We start from the raw sequence: 17,803 nt of genomic DNA on the forward strand, positions 1-17,803 counted from the left end.
GTAGGAACATATTTTCTCATCTGCTCTTTAGAGTTTCCTCTCTTCTCTCTCAAAGGAAGTTGGTAATGGAGTGAAGAATCATTTTCCTTCAAAAGATGTTGGAGATGTTTCCTAAAGGTGGCATTGTGTGGATTTAGATATACTAAAGGAGACATATTTTGTTGAGATAATGATCATGATGATGAGGAATTTGGAGTGGAAATTAAAGAAGTTATGGATACTATGAGCATGGACATGATGGAGGAGAAGGATAAATACCATGTAGCCTATGAACCATACTACCCAATAAAGGCTTGGTTGATAGCCATGAAGTTGGAGAAGATAAGATTATGAGCATGGAGTTGATGAAACAATTAATTTTTTAATTTTTTTTGGGCATATAATAGCTCATGTGTTTTATTTCAATAATTTTTATAAGGTAAGGTCAAATGTATATTTAAGAATATTTATGTTTTTCATAGGGGAACCCTTTTGTCATTTTCAAATCATTTGTTAAGGGATTGGATCGTTTTCCAAATGCATGTACTAGAGTGCAGTGTGATAGTTGATTAGTTTAAGATGGAAGAAAAGCATAAATGTACATGTAGATGCAATGCCTTTTTAATATATTAATATAAATGGTAAGTTCCACATTTTCTATTTACTAATTAAAAATTATTTTATATGAATTATTTTTGAACTTCAAACATGTGATTTATATTTAAAAAATTAGTCTTTCCATATATATCATTATAATTTTTGGAAATCCAATTTCAATGTAAAAAAATAACTCAAAATAATCAATAAATGATTTTAAAAATGATAATTTCATTTCAAATGTTACCCTTTTAGAGCAAGTGGTCAAAAGTCTTCTACATTATTATTCATATTTATATCTTTATTCAAAGTATGGTAAATTAAATTTTTTCAATTAGAAGAATTTAAATTTGTTTACAATTTAAAAAAGTGATACAAAGAACTATTAAAATCAAAGAACCAACCTTGGTTTTTATTTTTACCATTTTATTTTAAAATAATAATTTTAGAGTTTGCTTACAATTATTTTGAGCTATGCTTAGGTCCCTCTAGTCGTATATAATCATATACAATACTCTTGAATGCATTATCATTAGACTTTTGGGTGATAAATAGTGTATTATCTCCTTTTACCAACCAATTAGGACTTACTGGCGCACTTAAAAATTGGTAAAATCCATGGATTCCATGTCGAGCTATTGCATTATCAAGCCCATTTAATGTGGCCTCAAAATGATATCGACCTGATGGATCATTGAATAATACCTTCAAAATTTTAAGAAGATTTACATTAGGTTTGGAAAATAATATCAAAAGTTAAATATTAATATTATTTATTAATATATTTATTAAGTAGGTAAACATATGTGATACACAGAGCTAAATTTACCTCAAGATGTGCATGAGTTTGAGATGCAATTGCTATTTGCAATGTATAAAATCCCTCATTAATCAAGTTCTCAAGTTTGAACTTGAGTTGCCATGTTGTTGCTATATATCTTCCATCACGATTTAACCTGAATAGACATATTATCATTTATATTAAGTAAGAAAAAAAAATAACTCCATCTGTATTTAAATAATTATTTTCAATTCACTCATAAATTTTAAAGAATAAACAAGATTCATTGAACATTTAATGATATAATTAAATTACAATTATCTAAAAAAATATCCCTTCTTTGTCAATATTAGAAGTTCTAAATTGTATAGATTATGGTAGATTCAAATAAATAGACATACATAACAATGACAAATATATTTTGATCTAAATTTACTAATAAAAAATATTTAGTATGAAGGTTAATAACTAATGAGCTTTGTTGCTATATAGGATGAGTTTTTGTTTAATAATCATATCAATAAATATTGATTTGAATTTAACATAGAAAACCATATCAACAAATGAGAAAGTTGAATAGATAATAAATAAGGCAGATTTTGATTTCACAATATTAAAAAAGTAGAAATAGAAATAGATCCAATAGAAGTATAGAAATGAAAGTAGTAAAGTGTGATATATAGATAGTTTATTTTTAGAATTTATTAAGGAGATTCAAATATTTTATATTGAGAATCGATCCATAGTAGGAGGTTTTTATTATTATGGAATAACATAAATTAGGATATATTGAATTATATGTATTGTTATAATAATTTTTAAATTAATACGAGATTAATATGTTGGATATGAATATGAGGGCTATTAGTTACAGAAGGATTCAAAAAGCACATTCTTAAGTGTGTTTCACTTGGGATAGAGATTTTTCAATAGTAATAACTCTTATTTAACATAAAGAGTGAAGTATAATATTGTTCCATAGATCATAGTAGTTATAATAGAGGTTTAGATGAAAATATTATAATACTAAATTGTGACGAAGTACGATTTTTTAATTTTGATTTGTAACTGAGAAATTTTACAATAATCTCTAATTATTTTTTTCAACACAATAATATCAAATATAAGTCAAACTCTATGAATAATTAAACTAATTTTGAATGAAATATATTTTTTCCCTTCATATCAATCATAATTAAATTGGAAAACCATTTTCTTTAATCTAAAATTGAATAAAATGTGGAGAAAACAAGTCCCATTGATATCTTTCCTCCTAGAAATATTGTCAGACAAAAACTTTTCTAAAACACCCATTCTAGCATTTGACAAATTACAGCCAAATTGCTAATCTAATTTTCTGAACCTAAAATAATATTTAGCAAATGTGTACATGCTAGTTTGCATCCAAATGCTAAGTTGCTTTTAAGATGTGTTTTATGTGTGGAACGATAACATGAACTACATGAGTCTCTAAGTAACTTCCTCATTCACATAATCATAGAATGCTTTTTGGGACATTTTATTAAATACTACTCATTTATATTAATGACCAAATTGAAACACCTAAATGTGCATTAGTGTTTATTATGGTAAGTTCTTCATTGTTTAAAGGTTCTATTTGAAAGAATTGCATAAAGTATTAATTAATTATTATTTGACGAGATTAATTATTAATATCTATTAAGCTTGAGTATACTCAAACTCAACACCTCTTTGATGAGAGACTCATAACTTATTGTTGTGTTGTAGGTTGCATGTGTGTCTATACACACACACACACACACACACACACACACACACACAAATAATTTTTCAAAACATCCAATTTAATGTCTAGATACAATCTTTTAATTTGACTTAAAATTTGTGAATGTTTGAAGAAAGAGGTTCAAAACACCCTTAAAATAAACTTATTAAAATTGAATATTAATGCTTTGAAGTATTCTACAATGACAAAAATGGTAAAATATAAAGATATAGTAAATAAAACAATTTAAAAGTATAAATAAATAAAAAACTTACCTAAGACTAGACAAGCATTAAACATGGATATAGCTAGAAAGGTCATATGTTCTAGACAACTAGAATATTTAAGGGTTTCCAAAAATGGAGGATTTATTAAGGAATTTCAAAGCTATTAGATTTCTACAATTTGTGCAATTTTTGGATTTGATTGTGGTCAATGTTTCATATCCATACTCTCTTGTATCATGATGATGGACCTTGTAGTGTGATGGAAAGATTAATAATAAAATCCAATCTAGACGTCTCATGAACATTTGGACTAAATGAATGAATCTTCACGATGTCCACAAGACCACCGATTTAAGGGAGCAAGAGAATATTAATTAAACCGCATGCTAAAATTTATCCAAGCAGACCTTTTTTTTGTGGATCCACATTAATCAAGTTGTTGTTATGTGTAATATTGACTCTTCAAAAAATTCATTCAAACTAATATGTAAATTGTCTTCATATTAATTGCAAACATCTTCATTAACTGCACATTCTTTGATATAATTTCACTCCATATCCACCACTCCTTTGCTGCAATAATAACTTTTTTTTCCTTCCACACCTCTTTGAGAACTTTCCATCTACTAGTTTCCTCTCAAATGACGAGAGTTGATCCTCACTTGAACAATTAATATTTTGGTTTTCCCATCATAGATCCTAAATATTTTTTATCATCATTATTTCGTGTGGGGTTAAATTATTTGACAAAGTAAGTTTTTTATTTGTACTTGTCTTTTTTTTCCTCATGATAGTCTTCAATATCTCTAACACCCATATTGTTAGTCTCTTTATTAGTGTTTCAGCACTTGTAGAGATTTATGTTAACCACTTTCTATTTTGTTTCTTCCACATTTATTTCTACATTCTAACTCTTCTTCAACCACTATCTTATGCCAACAATGTTTGTCGATATTACTCACTTTTTAAAGTACTTAAGAAAGAAAATGATGGCTAAGAGTTCTATGAGAAAATACCAGTCTCCACCAAAATAATCTCTTAAGAAACCATAGACTTGATCTTGAGGTTACTTGTGATAAGATGTTTATGGATTCTTTCTATTTGATGTCATTTATGATTTGACATGTTACTCCCCCAAACCTCACAATTGTAAAGAATAACCAGAACCACCAAAAGACCCAAGAGTGTCTTCTTAGTCTTCCAATTTCACAACTCATCTTTTATTATATCTTTTGGAGAAGGGAAGAGGTCTTCCATCTCCCTTGTATTTTGTTATTTGCATGTCTCCAAACTTAGTCATTGTGGAAATCAATTCCTAGATGTTTATACTCATCCACAACCTCTAATGAGGCACCCACAAATATAGAAGTGTGTTGTTTCTTTTTCTTTCTGAAAGAAAAGATCATAACCATTTTCTTAGAGATATTAACTTGCATCCTTATTTCTAGGCAATAAAGTTCTAGATTTTTCAATTGTTCTCTCAAACCTTGAGTAGATTTAGTAATAGGATTAAGGTCATCAACATACATAAATAGTTTCACAATATACCTTGCCAAACATATGCCTTCTTCATTGACCTTGTTTAACCACTCTTCTAATTTATCAATGTGAAGACCAAACACAACAAGTGGTAAAAATTACCTTTTTTGGCACCAATGTCACCCCGAAAGTGACATCCCCTCTTTAGTTCTACTACAAATTATCTCTAGAAATGATATCAAAATGGAAAAACAATGAAACTCTTCTCCTTCTTATTTTTCTCCACCTTTTTTTAGAAAATTTACTTCTATTCTTAAAATTCAAAAAAAAACTCTCTAAATGATGCAATGATCAACTATAGAATGGGTTGGGAGAACCGTCCAAGTCTAGTAGAGTTGTTGAAGTAGTGTACTATCACAAAGTCATGATTGATTGAACTTTGTTATGGAAAGATTTCATAATATCATCTAGACAAGACATAAGGGGTGGAAAAAATAGTACTATATTAAATAATTTAACCCCACTTCTAGTAATGGTGAAAAGGCCTATACAAGGGCACCTATTAAATGGAGAGCAAAAATGTGTATAGCTCAACTAGAACTAGTTCTCACTAGCTCAGATGTGAAACCGATAGATGGAAGATTCCAAAAGAAGAGTGGGCAGATAGAACATGTTTATTCTATAATATGAGGGTGGTGGAGATGGACCACCACTTGGTCATGAAGTGCCCAACATACAATGACCTCAAATTTGGGTATGATGAGATCTTAGAGAAAAGAGACTTGAACTACTTATTTGAGGAGAACAACAACCTTGATTATCAAAATTAATTGAGAGAGAAATGAGCTAATCAAAAGTTTACATCTAGATTAATTTTTCACTAGTTTGAGGGTGGGTACTATGTGTGGGTTCCATAGTCCTCCTTGGCCTCATGGACATTATTTCTAAAATCTTTTATTTCATTTCAATGCCATGCGGATAAAAGTGTAGCACACTCAAAGGAATTTAGAGGAATTGTTTCTCGATCGAGGGGAGTGCTTTATTACAAGATATTAAATCATAGGGTTAGTGTGAGTTCCATTGACAAAAACTCCAAATTTTAGCTCCTTTAAGAGTATGTAATAGACAATTTCTTTTTAGTTGTGGTGGTGATGTTCCAACCTGTGGTGTAAGAACATTTCAAGTTCAATTGTCCAAATTTGGGATTCATTGCAACGTAGGTTCAAAAATGAATTATTGTTCTTGGGAGCTTACCATGGAAATCTCTATGTTTTACTTCCTCCATCTATCTTTTTTGAAGACATATTCATGGATTCTAATAGGCATTTCTCCCTTCTTGTAAGCAGGAATTGAGGGCACTAAAACCTATGCATGAGAAACAACACTTCTATAGAATCATCACAACTCAGAAAAACATGGATGTATCCAACTGCAATATCATGATACCTTTCATCCCACTTGGAATGCTAGACACTGCAACATTCCATGTTTATCAGACAGGAGGTTTTGCTTGATTTGAGTTATTTTCTTAAATTTTTCATCTCTAAAATATACTCAAATATGATATATTTGGTTTCTCCATGAGATCAAACTATTAGGGCATTCTTTGAGTGGTACCCATAGAAAGCACAAGCCTAGTTAAGGAAAGTTTTCAGTGGTATGATTTAGCACAATGAGTGTTGCAACTTATGTTATCAATTTTGGCAATATATTTTGAGTATTTTCTACTACAAAATAATGTTCAAGTTTAAATACTTATAGTTTTGATATTGCTTTATTTTTTGTTGTTTTTTTACTGTTTGGCAAGAAAATGTAGAAAAGAAGAAAGAAGGAAATATTGATTCTTATAGACTGGTTGGTTTACCATCTAAAATTTTATCTTCTTGGTTCTTTGTTTTGCATTCTGAAGATGGATCATGTCATGTGATAGGAAACATTGATGCTGAAATTTATTACACAATTGAATCTAGAATATTTAATGCATTTATTCTTATAGTCTAGGTTTAGTTTGACTTGGTGACATGAGGTGGGTTTATTACTATTATCTCTTCAAATAGGCATAATTTGTCTATATCTTATCTAATGCAGTTGGGTTTTGGTATCTACATAATAATTAAACTTCAAATATAATAGGTACAAATCAACAAACAAAATTTGCACAAGAATTTAGAAGTTGTGAAAAATGCCATTTAATTTATCATCCCCTTCCCTTAACCTCTCATTAAATCTCAAAGGAAGATAAAATAATATAATATTTTGAGCTAAGATGCTTATAGTAGGGTGAAGATCTATACCTTTCCCTCACCTCTCTACATTAGCCACATTTCCAAATTACTTTTTTTAATAATAAGCCATATGGTTTTTAACAAAAAATTCAGGAAGCTAGAGCCATGATTCTTCCAACCTTTGTTGTCTTTGTAATTTGTTGAATGATCATTGAATTGCATCAATCAACTGCTTGATATCAAAAAATATCAAAGACAATAGATAGGCCCTAGAGTTGAAAGCAAACACAATTCAAGACAAAAAATTATTTACTTCTTTTAAGCACTATAATCTGACTCACTATTGATTTGATCTTTAAGAATGTCTTCTTTTCACTATGAATGTTTGATGATGAGACAAGAGATGATTAGAATTATTTAAAATGAACTTATTTAAATAATAGCACATTATATTAAATTACACAAATATCTATTTATTGGCATTGAGAATGAAATAAGGGGGCTACTCTGAAAGATTTGAATTTTTCCTTTTAGTTTTTGGTGGGTTGAGTTCATGCTTACATGGTTAACCTTACCCTACGACAAGAAACAATTTGGATCATGCAGCTAATGACTATATAGGGATTGATGATGATGAATTTTTTGTAGATAGCAATTTACAGTCCTCATCCTTTTTCAACTCCCATGGAGATATTTCATCGTCTTTTATATCTGTTTATTCATTTTGATATATTGCATGGATCTACTACACTTCACTTTGGAGAAAAATACTAGATTGTATATATCTATCTCTAAGAATTATTTTCATTTTACAATAAAATTGCTCATTGGTTTGAACTAATTCAAGTGTAGGGTGATTCTTGTTGGCAGGATTTGATGTCAATATTTTACTTGTTAATTTTTATTTCATGGTCCTAGAAGCTCCACAATTGACTATATCCCAGTCACTAGAGATGGTATAGGATTTATCCTCAAGCCAACATTGTTTGATCTTCTCCAAAATATATTGGTCCCTCTTTATCAAAATCTAAACCTCCTTCTTTAAAAACTCTTTTACCAACACAAATTTTAATGGGGATCAAGAATAGGAAAACTAGTCATCGTAGGCAAATTAGACATTCTATAGCTTGTGTTGTTGGTTGTGTGATAGCTTCATTGGAGGGAAGTAAAGAGTTAGAGGATGGGGACCCATGGGTGGTGGGTGATACAATCATGTGATGGAGGCAATTCTAAAGGTACTAAAGAGGAGCTAGTAGTTCTATCAATGACCAATTATAGAGTATAACATTTCTTCTATGGCTCTGTTGCTGGTTGGAAATTTTATGGGTCCTATACCAAGAAGAAATGGTTGCTAAAGGGCTAGATAGATATTGTTTCTATTTTGAAAGGCTTCTTCTCTTTTTCCTTTTCTTGTGAAGAAGACCTTTCTGATGTTTTATGTGGTAGACCATGGGTTATTGAGAAGTCAGCTCTAGCTCTTGAAAAATGGTCCCTAAAACTAGATTTGAATGACACTATCTTTTCCTTAGCTCCAGATGAGGTTAGGCTTCCTAGGCTACTACCAGAGTATTGGAATAAGGATTCTTTTAAGGGTTTAGTGAGCTCATTTGGAGAACTCTTATCCATTGACCCTATAACTGCCTCTAAATTAAGGCTATTCTATGCTAGAAAATTTATGTCTGTGTTGATCAATTCACTAATCTCCCTTAGTTTGTTGAAATTTTTTCAAAGATGGGGAAATGACCTCAATCAGTTGAGTTTGAGACTTTTCCTTTTGATGCTTTTATGAAAAAAGACTAGACATTGGGCTAAAAGATGCCCTCAAAGGGTGAACAAGGAGAAAGGTCCAAAAAAAATTGATTAAAAAATGCTTGGAAGGAAAAGAGGGTTAACAAAGCCTGTGAGAGGGGGAACATGGAGCAAGGATACATTTCAAAGCACCCTTAGAATAGTAGGGCCCACTAAACCTATGGAACACACTATAGTTCCCACCCAACCACCCTTTAGACTAGTAGGCATCCTTTTGCAGGTTCATGCAAACACACCACCCCTTTGTAGTTCCCAATATTGATCAGGGCCCCCCTTCCCATAGAACCAATTCCATGGCCCCTTACCCCCCTATATGATAAGTCCTACTATTCTAAAGTGGGGGTGGGCATCTTTGCATCCTCTATTCTAGGATGTATTAGGGCACTTCTACACCACTATAAGCACTTACCCCTACATAGGCTAGGTGTTGGTTGGGTAGGTAGGTTCATTCTAGTGATAGATGTTTATGTGATGAAGTTTCTCATATTAGGGCACTTCTACACCACTATAACCACCTGTCACAGTTAAGATGGGTAGGTAGTTTGTGGTGGAGGATGGAGCAAAGGAGAACTTGGTTGAGAATTAGCCTAAGTGTCCTCCCCTAAACCTTATTGCCACCTTGGGAGAAATGAGATTGAAGAGAAGGTTCCTCGGGTGGAAGAAATTCATCAGGTCTAGAGCCACTCATAAATACAATATGTGTGGGATAGGTTGGCTCTTTACTGGAAGGGAATCAACACCAATCTCTAGCGGAAGGAGAAATTTCTGAAAAGGTAGGATCCCAAGATAAGGTAGACATTGATCATAGTTTTTAATCAAGGGTGAGGAATCACAATAGAATGACAAGAAGATGTCACCTTCAATGGGCTTGGATGATTCCCAAACAAGTAATTCACTAAGGGGTGGATTTTCCTTGTATTCTTCTAACATCAAGTTGTAGGAGCATGTGAGATCTACTTTTCTTGACCTTGATAAATTAAGTCTAAATTGGGGTGATTACCTTAAGGACAATAAAGAAAACCATAAGAAGGTTGAAATGGAGTGGATGAAGAAGATTCTTGGATGAAAGTTGGAATAAGAAAGGAAAGAAGGGGGGAGAGCGAACATCTGGTCTCTTCTTCTCGAAGTGTGGTTTCCATAAAAAATTGAATCAAGGCTAATGTTGGTACTCCTAATGCTAGCAAGAAGTCAATAAGATATATCTAAGAGTAGGAGTGTAAAAAAAATATTGTGGATGGTAGACAAATGACCATTCGAGATGTATGTTCTCCTTCAAAGAAATGAAGATAATCTCATGGAACATAAGGGGGCTAAATGACTCCCATAAACAAGATGTTCTTCAGAACATATTTAGAGACCACAAGCTTGATATTATGTTGATCCAGGAAACTAAAATGTCAAGAAAGAAGGTTCAAAAAATCATGGTTTTGAAAAACTATGGAGTTGTTGGTAGCAGTTTGGAGGAAGCCTCTGGCAAAATTACTATTTTCTGGAATCTAAACTATATAAAAAGTGATCCATTCATAGTTGATGAGAATATTATGAAATTGATATTGTTAATATTATTACTATCGGGTTTCACCATGTTAGAGACAAATTCACCTAGTTCCTCTATAATATCTATGCCCCTAATACCAAAATTACGAGAGGCAAATTTTGGAATAGGCTAGCTTCTTGCAAGCATAACTTTTTGCATGATTTTTGGATGATCATGGAAGATGTTAATATGCCCCTAAAAGATAATGAGATTTGTGGAGGATCCCACACTCAAACAAACATCAAGCTAGATCTTAAGGATTTTATTAGTCAACAAGCTTTATTAAATGTGGACCCTCAAGATGCCAGTTATACCCATCCTAATAAAAGGATTAGGAATGAGTTGATTCAAGTGTGCCTAGACCATTATTTCATATCAAATGAATTGATGGTAAAGTATTTATGTACTGGTACTACTCTTTCCAAAATCGGTTATGATCATTTTCCAATCTCTTTTGTTGCTAACACTGTTAATGGTAAAAGAAATTTGCCCTTTAGGTTTGAAAAAATGTGGTTACTAGACCCTAATTTGGAGGGTAGTATCAAGAAGTGGTGGAATATTGATGTTGATGGGTCTGCTATGTTTAAAGTAGCTAAGATGCTAAGATTTATAAAGGGAGAAGTTAGAAGGTGGAATAAGGATGTTTTTGGGAATATTTTTGTTGCGAAGGTAGATATTCAACTAGACCTCAAAGACATTGAAAAAAAAATCTAAGGTAAGGGGTATAATATGGATTCTATGAATAGGAAGAATGATATAATACCATGATATCATTTCTAAGGTGGATGTTATTTGGAAAGCAGTGATCTTGTGCTCTTTGGGTGGCGATTGGTGACAAAAACACTAGATTTTTCCACATGAAAACCCTCAAACATAGAGAAGTTAATATAATATCATATGTTTCTACCGAGAGCGGGAAGTTGGTGAAAGAGGAGGAAATCTAGGGAGAAATTATTTGCCTTTCTTCTTTGCTTACTGCAGAAACCAACTTGAGTTTGGAGGATCAAAATACATTGCTTTCTACAATTTTGTCTATACTAGGGGAGAAGAAAAATAAAATTTCCATTGTTATCCCCTCCATAAAAGAGATTAAGATTGGTGTCTTCTCATTTGAAGGGGAGAAAGCCCCTAACTCGAATGACTTTCCAGTGTTGTTCTTCCAAATTTTTGGGCAAATAGTGGAAGGGTTATTACTAATGTGGCCAAGGAGTTCTTCAAATCTAGAAGCTTGTTGAAGGAGATTAATTTTACATTCCTTGTGTTCATTACTTAAAAACCAAGTGTAGACACCCTAAAAAAAAATTCAATCTATTACCCTAGTTGGTTTTCAACCTATTAGTTTATGTAATTCTTTTTACAAATTTATTTCTAATGTTTTGACTTCCAAGATTCTTACTTTGTTTCCTTCTATTATTTGTTAGCAAAATAGTTTCATCTTTGGGATGCAGATTCATGAATCCATTATTATGATCCATGAAAATATTCATTCCTTGGAGATCTTAAAAAAAGGGGTTCCTAATGAAGCTATATATATCCAAAGCCTATGACCGTGTGGAGTGGTCTTTTTTATGCAAAATCCTCCAAGCATTTGGAGTTGGTGAAAGGGTTCTGCAGCTCATTTTTGCTTCATCTATAATTATTAATGGTGTTTTCACTCTCATTGTTCAAATCATCTAGAGGCCTAAGGAAGGGGGTCCTATTTCTCCTATATAGTTTTCTATTATGCTAAAAGTCTTAAAAGATATGTGCAAAAATTAGTCCTTGAAGGCAGCCTTTAGGGCCTTAGGTGGTTTTCTTCTAATTTGACTTTCTCTCATCAGTCATTTGTTGTTGATACTATAATTATGGGTTCCTCCATACTGAGGGAGTCTAGAAAGATGGAGGAGTCCTTAAATATCTATAGCAAGGTGATGAAACAACTTATAAATTGGGACAAAATATCTCTTTTCTTCATCAACACACCTAAGGTGAGACAAAGAAATATTTGTAATATCATGGAGTGTGCACTTGCTACTCTTCCTACATTATATCTAGGCCTCTCTCTTGGATTAAAACCCCCTACTTCTTTCTAGAACAATTAGATAGATTTTATAAGAAACTTTATGATTGGAAGGGTACATTGCTGAGTCATGTTGGAAAATCTAATTCTTAAAAGCTTGTCTTCAAAATTTGTTAGTGTATCCTCTAGGAATCTTTAGGATCCATGTGAAGTTTTTTGATATTATTAAGAGGATTCAAAAACAAATCCTTTTGAGGGGTGTGGAAAAGAAAAATTTATTGTGGCTTCTTATGTGGGACAATGTTTGCAAACCAAAAAAGCTAATTGTCTTGGAATCAGGATTATAAGGTCTTTTGATAAGGCATTGTTAGTAAAAAAAATTTGGAGAACCTTCGGAGAAACTAGGGAATGGAATTAAATTTGGAGAAGTACTTGTTCTATAGGTCCTCTTTGGATGAGTTCATTAATTCTCCTATTACTGTCAACGAATCCTTCCATTGGAACAATATCCAAAAGGTTAAGTGTATTGCTGCCCTTGGTATGAGATGGATGGTTGGGAATGGTAGAAAAAAATTATTTTTGGGAAGACAGTTGGCTTTCTAGTCAGCTTTTGAGAAACCTTCCTCCCATTTTGTTCTTGATGGATTTAAAGCAAGGCTTCCTTTAGCACTTGGGTGAGAGGGTATTGATAGGGTTAGAATAAGGTTCAACTCTGAGCTATTGATGATGCTCTTTCTACAATTCAATCCTCACTTAATACTTGTGTTAATAAAGATGATGCAAAAGATTCTTTTATCTAGTTTACTACTTGTAAAAGCAGGTTATTGGTGTCTTCTACTACCTCTCTACTTTCTTAGTCCCATGATTTGTCTCCTTTTTGGGCCAAGTCTTGGGTGAAGTTTCTTATTCCTAAAAAAAATATAATTGGCTTTTTCTTTAGAATAAAGTCCTCACTACTAGAAATCTTTAGAAAAGATGATTTCAAATTCCCAACACATGCTATTTATGCTTGGACACTAAGGAATCTACTCCCCATCTTTTATTCCATTGTAGCTTCTCTCGGGAGATATGGTCCAAAATCCTTCAAAGGTGGAAATTACAATCTTTGATAGGTTTTCCCTGGGACTATTCAATATTTCTTTTTGCAATGGTGTGCTATATTTCACCTAATTATGTGTTAAAGGCTCTCTGGGCTATTAGTGCTCATGTGATTTGGGGTCTTTGGAAAGAACACAATAAGATGATTTTAAGAGAGATTGCTTCACCTCCCAAAATGGTTGATGAGAAAATCTTTAGGGCTATAAGAGAAAGTATTTATCTTCTTCATAATGATTTTAAAAATAAACCCCAAGTCCCATGAAAGGTTAAAGGACATCAGAATATCAAAATATCAAAATCTTGATATTGATATCTCTATCTTTGGGCAAGGTCAAGAAGGATAAAGGTTTGGTCTATCTTTTTCCTCTATAGGGTTGGGTTAAAATTAATTTTGATGGGGGAATAAGGGGAATCTAGAGCCAACTAGGTGTGTGAGAGTGATAAGAGATGAAAATGGCATTTGTATTGTTGTAGAGGTGGTTCCCTTGGGAGTTTAGTCTAACCAACTTATCGAGGCCATGGGTGCCTTACAAACTATAACATTAGATTGTTGGGTACTTAAATTGTAGAAAAATGTTGATAGAAGGAGATTCCAAAAATATTATTAAATTTTTAAAAGAGGAACATAAAGCATGTCTATTGATCATATGATTCATGATTCAATAGCGCTATTATTCAAATCTCTAAAATGTGCCACATTACCCATTCTTATCGCAAGACCAATAAGGTGGCAGATGACCTTGACAACCTTGGTGTCTAACTTAAAGGTATAATTAATACTTAGGAAAGGGAGAATATATTTAATGATGACATTATCTCTCTTCTTAAATATGATTAGATTAAGAGTAAAGTTGGAAAAATCCCAATTAATAATGGAGATGATGCATGGTAATATCAAAATCAATGTTGGAGGCAGAGTTTGTCTTACATGGTAAAGGACCATTATTGCTATTTTTACCTTACACATTTTGTGTGCAATTTGTGTTTTATTTGGGTTGTTTCTATTTTTCTTAAGACAACTTAAAATTTGAATTTGTTTGCATTCGGTTATGATGATTTGAAGGTGCATGGAGATATCAAAAGAGTAGAACCCACAACCATATGATGAGTGGAAAAATGACACTAAGGAAAGCTAGGGTGAATTCCTACCTTAAGAAGCTAGACAACTATGATAAGAGGATCACTGAGAACTTCATTTAGGAGGGGAAGAATGTGTTGGTTAAATTGTTTGTACGTCACTAACTATGACTTAATTATGAATTTAGGAAAAATGTCATGATATTTCTCTCTTCTCTCAACAATAGGGAAGGCTCCCCTCTTACCATAGGTGGCTTCAATAGGACTTAACTGAAATTACAAAAAAATGATTCTCTTGATCAATTCCTCTTTTTTCAAGAATGATTTGCATACAACTATAACTTTCCAACCTAACAAAAAGTGTTTTATTGCTATGATAATACCAGTGACCCTAGAATTGATGTAAGACCAACACAAGAGGAAACAATTTATTTGTAATATTTTGTGGAACAAAAACAAAACCCAAAATCTCCTGCATTTGTCTCGAATAAGGATTCAAGCAGAATAAATAGTAAGGCATGAAGTCTCTTACTAGATACTCTCAAATTTACTAAAAAATACTTACAACTGAAGCTCAAAGTCTTCAACTATAAGTAATTTCAGCCTTTACTATCTATTACAATTTTTCCTCCTATAGAACAAAGTCTTAAAAAGTGTAAATTGGCTCTAAATGCAATAGATAGCTCAAAGTCTACACGATTAAATTCAAATCCCTCTTGATCAAAGCTCCAAAACTTACAATCAAAATCCAAAAAATGTCATCACATAACACCTTAAATCAACACAAATGTTAAAAGCAAGTTGCCTCTTTTGTTGATAGCAATCTGATTTACATCCAAGCACAAAGTTTTATTAGAGTGCACAGTACAAATTGCGAAATTTTATTGCCTTTTCAAAAGATTATTAATTACAATGAGCTCTCCCCTTTATATAGGAAAAGAGGAGAGAGAAAGGTGGAGGAAAAAGAGGAAATCTTTAACCACCTTGACTTATTCTCTAACAAACTTCTGGAAAACTAATTTGACTTATTCAAAGTTGCATGCCTAATGTGATTGCAACTTGGTTGCATTTAACAACTTTGCATGTGATATTATCACATGCAATTACATCTTATTTTTCCATTACATGTAATATGTCAATTACAAATACATGATAAATGATGAAAATAATCCAAGTTCTTGACAAGACACAACTTTTATTACATCATCCTTTTTCTGTCTCTAAGTTTCTATAAGATGCTCAATGGTCGGTGTGCTTGGGTTTTGTGGAAGGTCTTGAACTAGAACATGAACCTGCATCCTTGCTTGCTCTATAGTGTAATGGTGATTGTCTCTTGAAAAGGACATTTGTTTCTTTTCATCTCCATTTTGAAAACATTTTATGCATTCAATCATTCTCTCATCTCATTGTAAGCTCCATTATGTGATCACTCTTGCTTTGTGTTCCTCTTTCTTTACATATTTGGGGTTATACATGTTGTCATTATTGAGTTTCCAGAAATACCAACATATGTTCTTTCAAGCATAGATGGGTCCATTTCTCTCTTTTGATGTGTAAAAACATGGATTTAGGAAAAGTATGAATAGGGAAAGTGTATGGGATGATTGCAAAGACCGAATGAGCAAATGGGTTAAGTTCAAAATGACTCAAAAATGAGTAGAAAAACCAAAACCAAGCTTTTTTGGGTGCATTACACATGCAAACAGAAAGCTCTAAAATGTATAAATGATTATTAAAACATAGTGGAATGGAAACATAATGTGCTTTTAATAGGTGTAAGTCATATTACATATCCAACAAGCATGTGAGAAATTCTTTTTCAACCATAGGGCAGCCATATAGAGGTTTACAAAATGAATGATGGTGGGATTTATACTTGCATTCACATGAGGGGAAATAAAGAACTTTCCTTTTACTTAGAATGGGATTTTTACCCCAACTGCATATGCAAGTAAGTGAGACTTTGCACATGCAACTTATAGAAATAGACAGAAGATTAGAAGAAGCAACTTGACATATACAAAAAAAATGCAAAAATGAAAATGGAAATGATGAGACTTGAATACACAACATAAGAAATATATACAACAAAAACCTTAATGAAACTAACAAGGAATCATACCCTTTTATCGAGAGCCAAGAGAAGAAATTATTTTAAACACTGTTGAAAAATCTGAAAATGCAAAAGAGATTTCTTGGATTTAGAAAGGTTGCAAGATGAATTGTTAAATAGACTTCAAATCTTGACTCAATTCTTTCAAACGATGAGTCAAAATTTGTAGCTTGCCAAGTGTAGGAAGTTAGAGTAAAAATTTGCATCATTTTAGCAACCGTTTAGACCAAGCAATGTGCAAAATGCAAAGAGCTTGGAAAATGGCATCCAAAGCATAACAAGTGATTTAAAAGACTTGAATGCAAGCTAGGAAGGACAAGAAATGCTTTCAAAGTTACCTTGATCCAAACACTTGCTATTTTATTGGTGCAAATTGCTCAAAACTAGAGCATTTTTTAGCAAAAACATGCCCTAGATGGGTTGAGAAATGAGGAAAACACTCAAAAAAATCCCTTTTTGAGTAGCCCAATGTGTTCTTTGGGTGATTTAGGTGAAAATGACCATGTATCACTCAAAATATGAGCATTTGAAGGCTATAAAATCTATTTCTAGTGAGAAACACACAAAAAAGTGAAGTTTTGAGAGCCATAAACATTTTTTTTTGAGCTAAAAATTGCCACTTTATGGTGTTTGATCAAAAAGCCTCATATTATGAAGTAAAATGCACTTTTTGGTTGCATTTGCATGTTCAAAATATATGCAATGGCTGGAATAATTGCCACTTTGATTTAATGCACTATAAGCCATAAAAATAGGTTTGTAGAAGCCCTATGTAGATATGCAAATGGGTCTAAAATTGCCACTCTTTCTTAAACACATTTTTAGAAGTGAAAAACATGTTTAAAACTAGTTGTTATTGCATGCAAAATCACCACTTATGATCTTTAAGTGAAAAATGAGATTCTTCAATGCATATACATATTCTTTTAGCATTTAAAAGACACGTAATGGGGTCAAAATTTACCACTTCTAGTTTTGGCTTATAGAAATGGGTTTTCTTTTACGAAAAACATATGCAATTGGGTCCAAAAATGCTACTTTTGGTTTACTTAAGTGAAAACTCACTTAAAACATGTATTTGCATGTTATGATAACATGTAAGTAGCAATTTTATAAATGCAAATGTAATAGGTTT

The 17,803-nt window shown here is 32.2% G+C and overlaps 1 protein-coding gene across 2 annotated transcripts in view; it reads right to left on the reverse strand.

Moving 5' to 3' along the window:
* Positions 1 to 961: 961 nt before the first annotated feature.
* Positions 962 to 17,803, reverse strand: part of LOC149534029 (uncharacterized) — a 66,822-nt gene continuing 49,980 nt past the window's right edge. For both annotated transcript variants that reach the window (XM_089805398.1, XM_089805397.1), the window contains 2 exons: positions 1,406 to 1,532; positions 962 to 1,281 (listed from right to left, as the gene is read on the reverse strand). In XM_089805398.1, coding sequence (XP_089661524.1) covers positions 1,039 to 1,281; positions 1,406 to 1,532 — 370 coding nt within the window. In that variant the 3' untranslated portion in view covers positions 962 to 1,038. The remainder of the gene's footprint in view (positions 1,282 to 1,405; positions 1,533 to 17,803) is intronic.

This window comes from Cupressus sempervirens, chromosome 10, assembly GCF_028749045.1.
Source record: "Cupressus sempervirens isolate cs-2001-9-10 chromosome 10, ASM2874904v1, whole genome shotgun sequence".
Classification (NCBI taxonomy): Eukaryota; Viridiplantae; Streptophyta; class Pinopsida; order Cupressales; family Cupressaceae; genus Cupressus; species Cupressus sempervirens.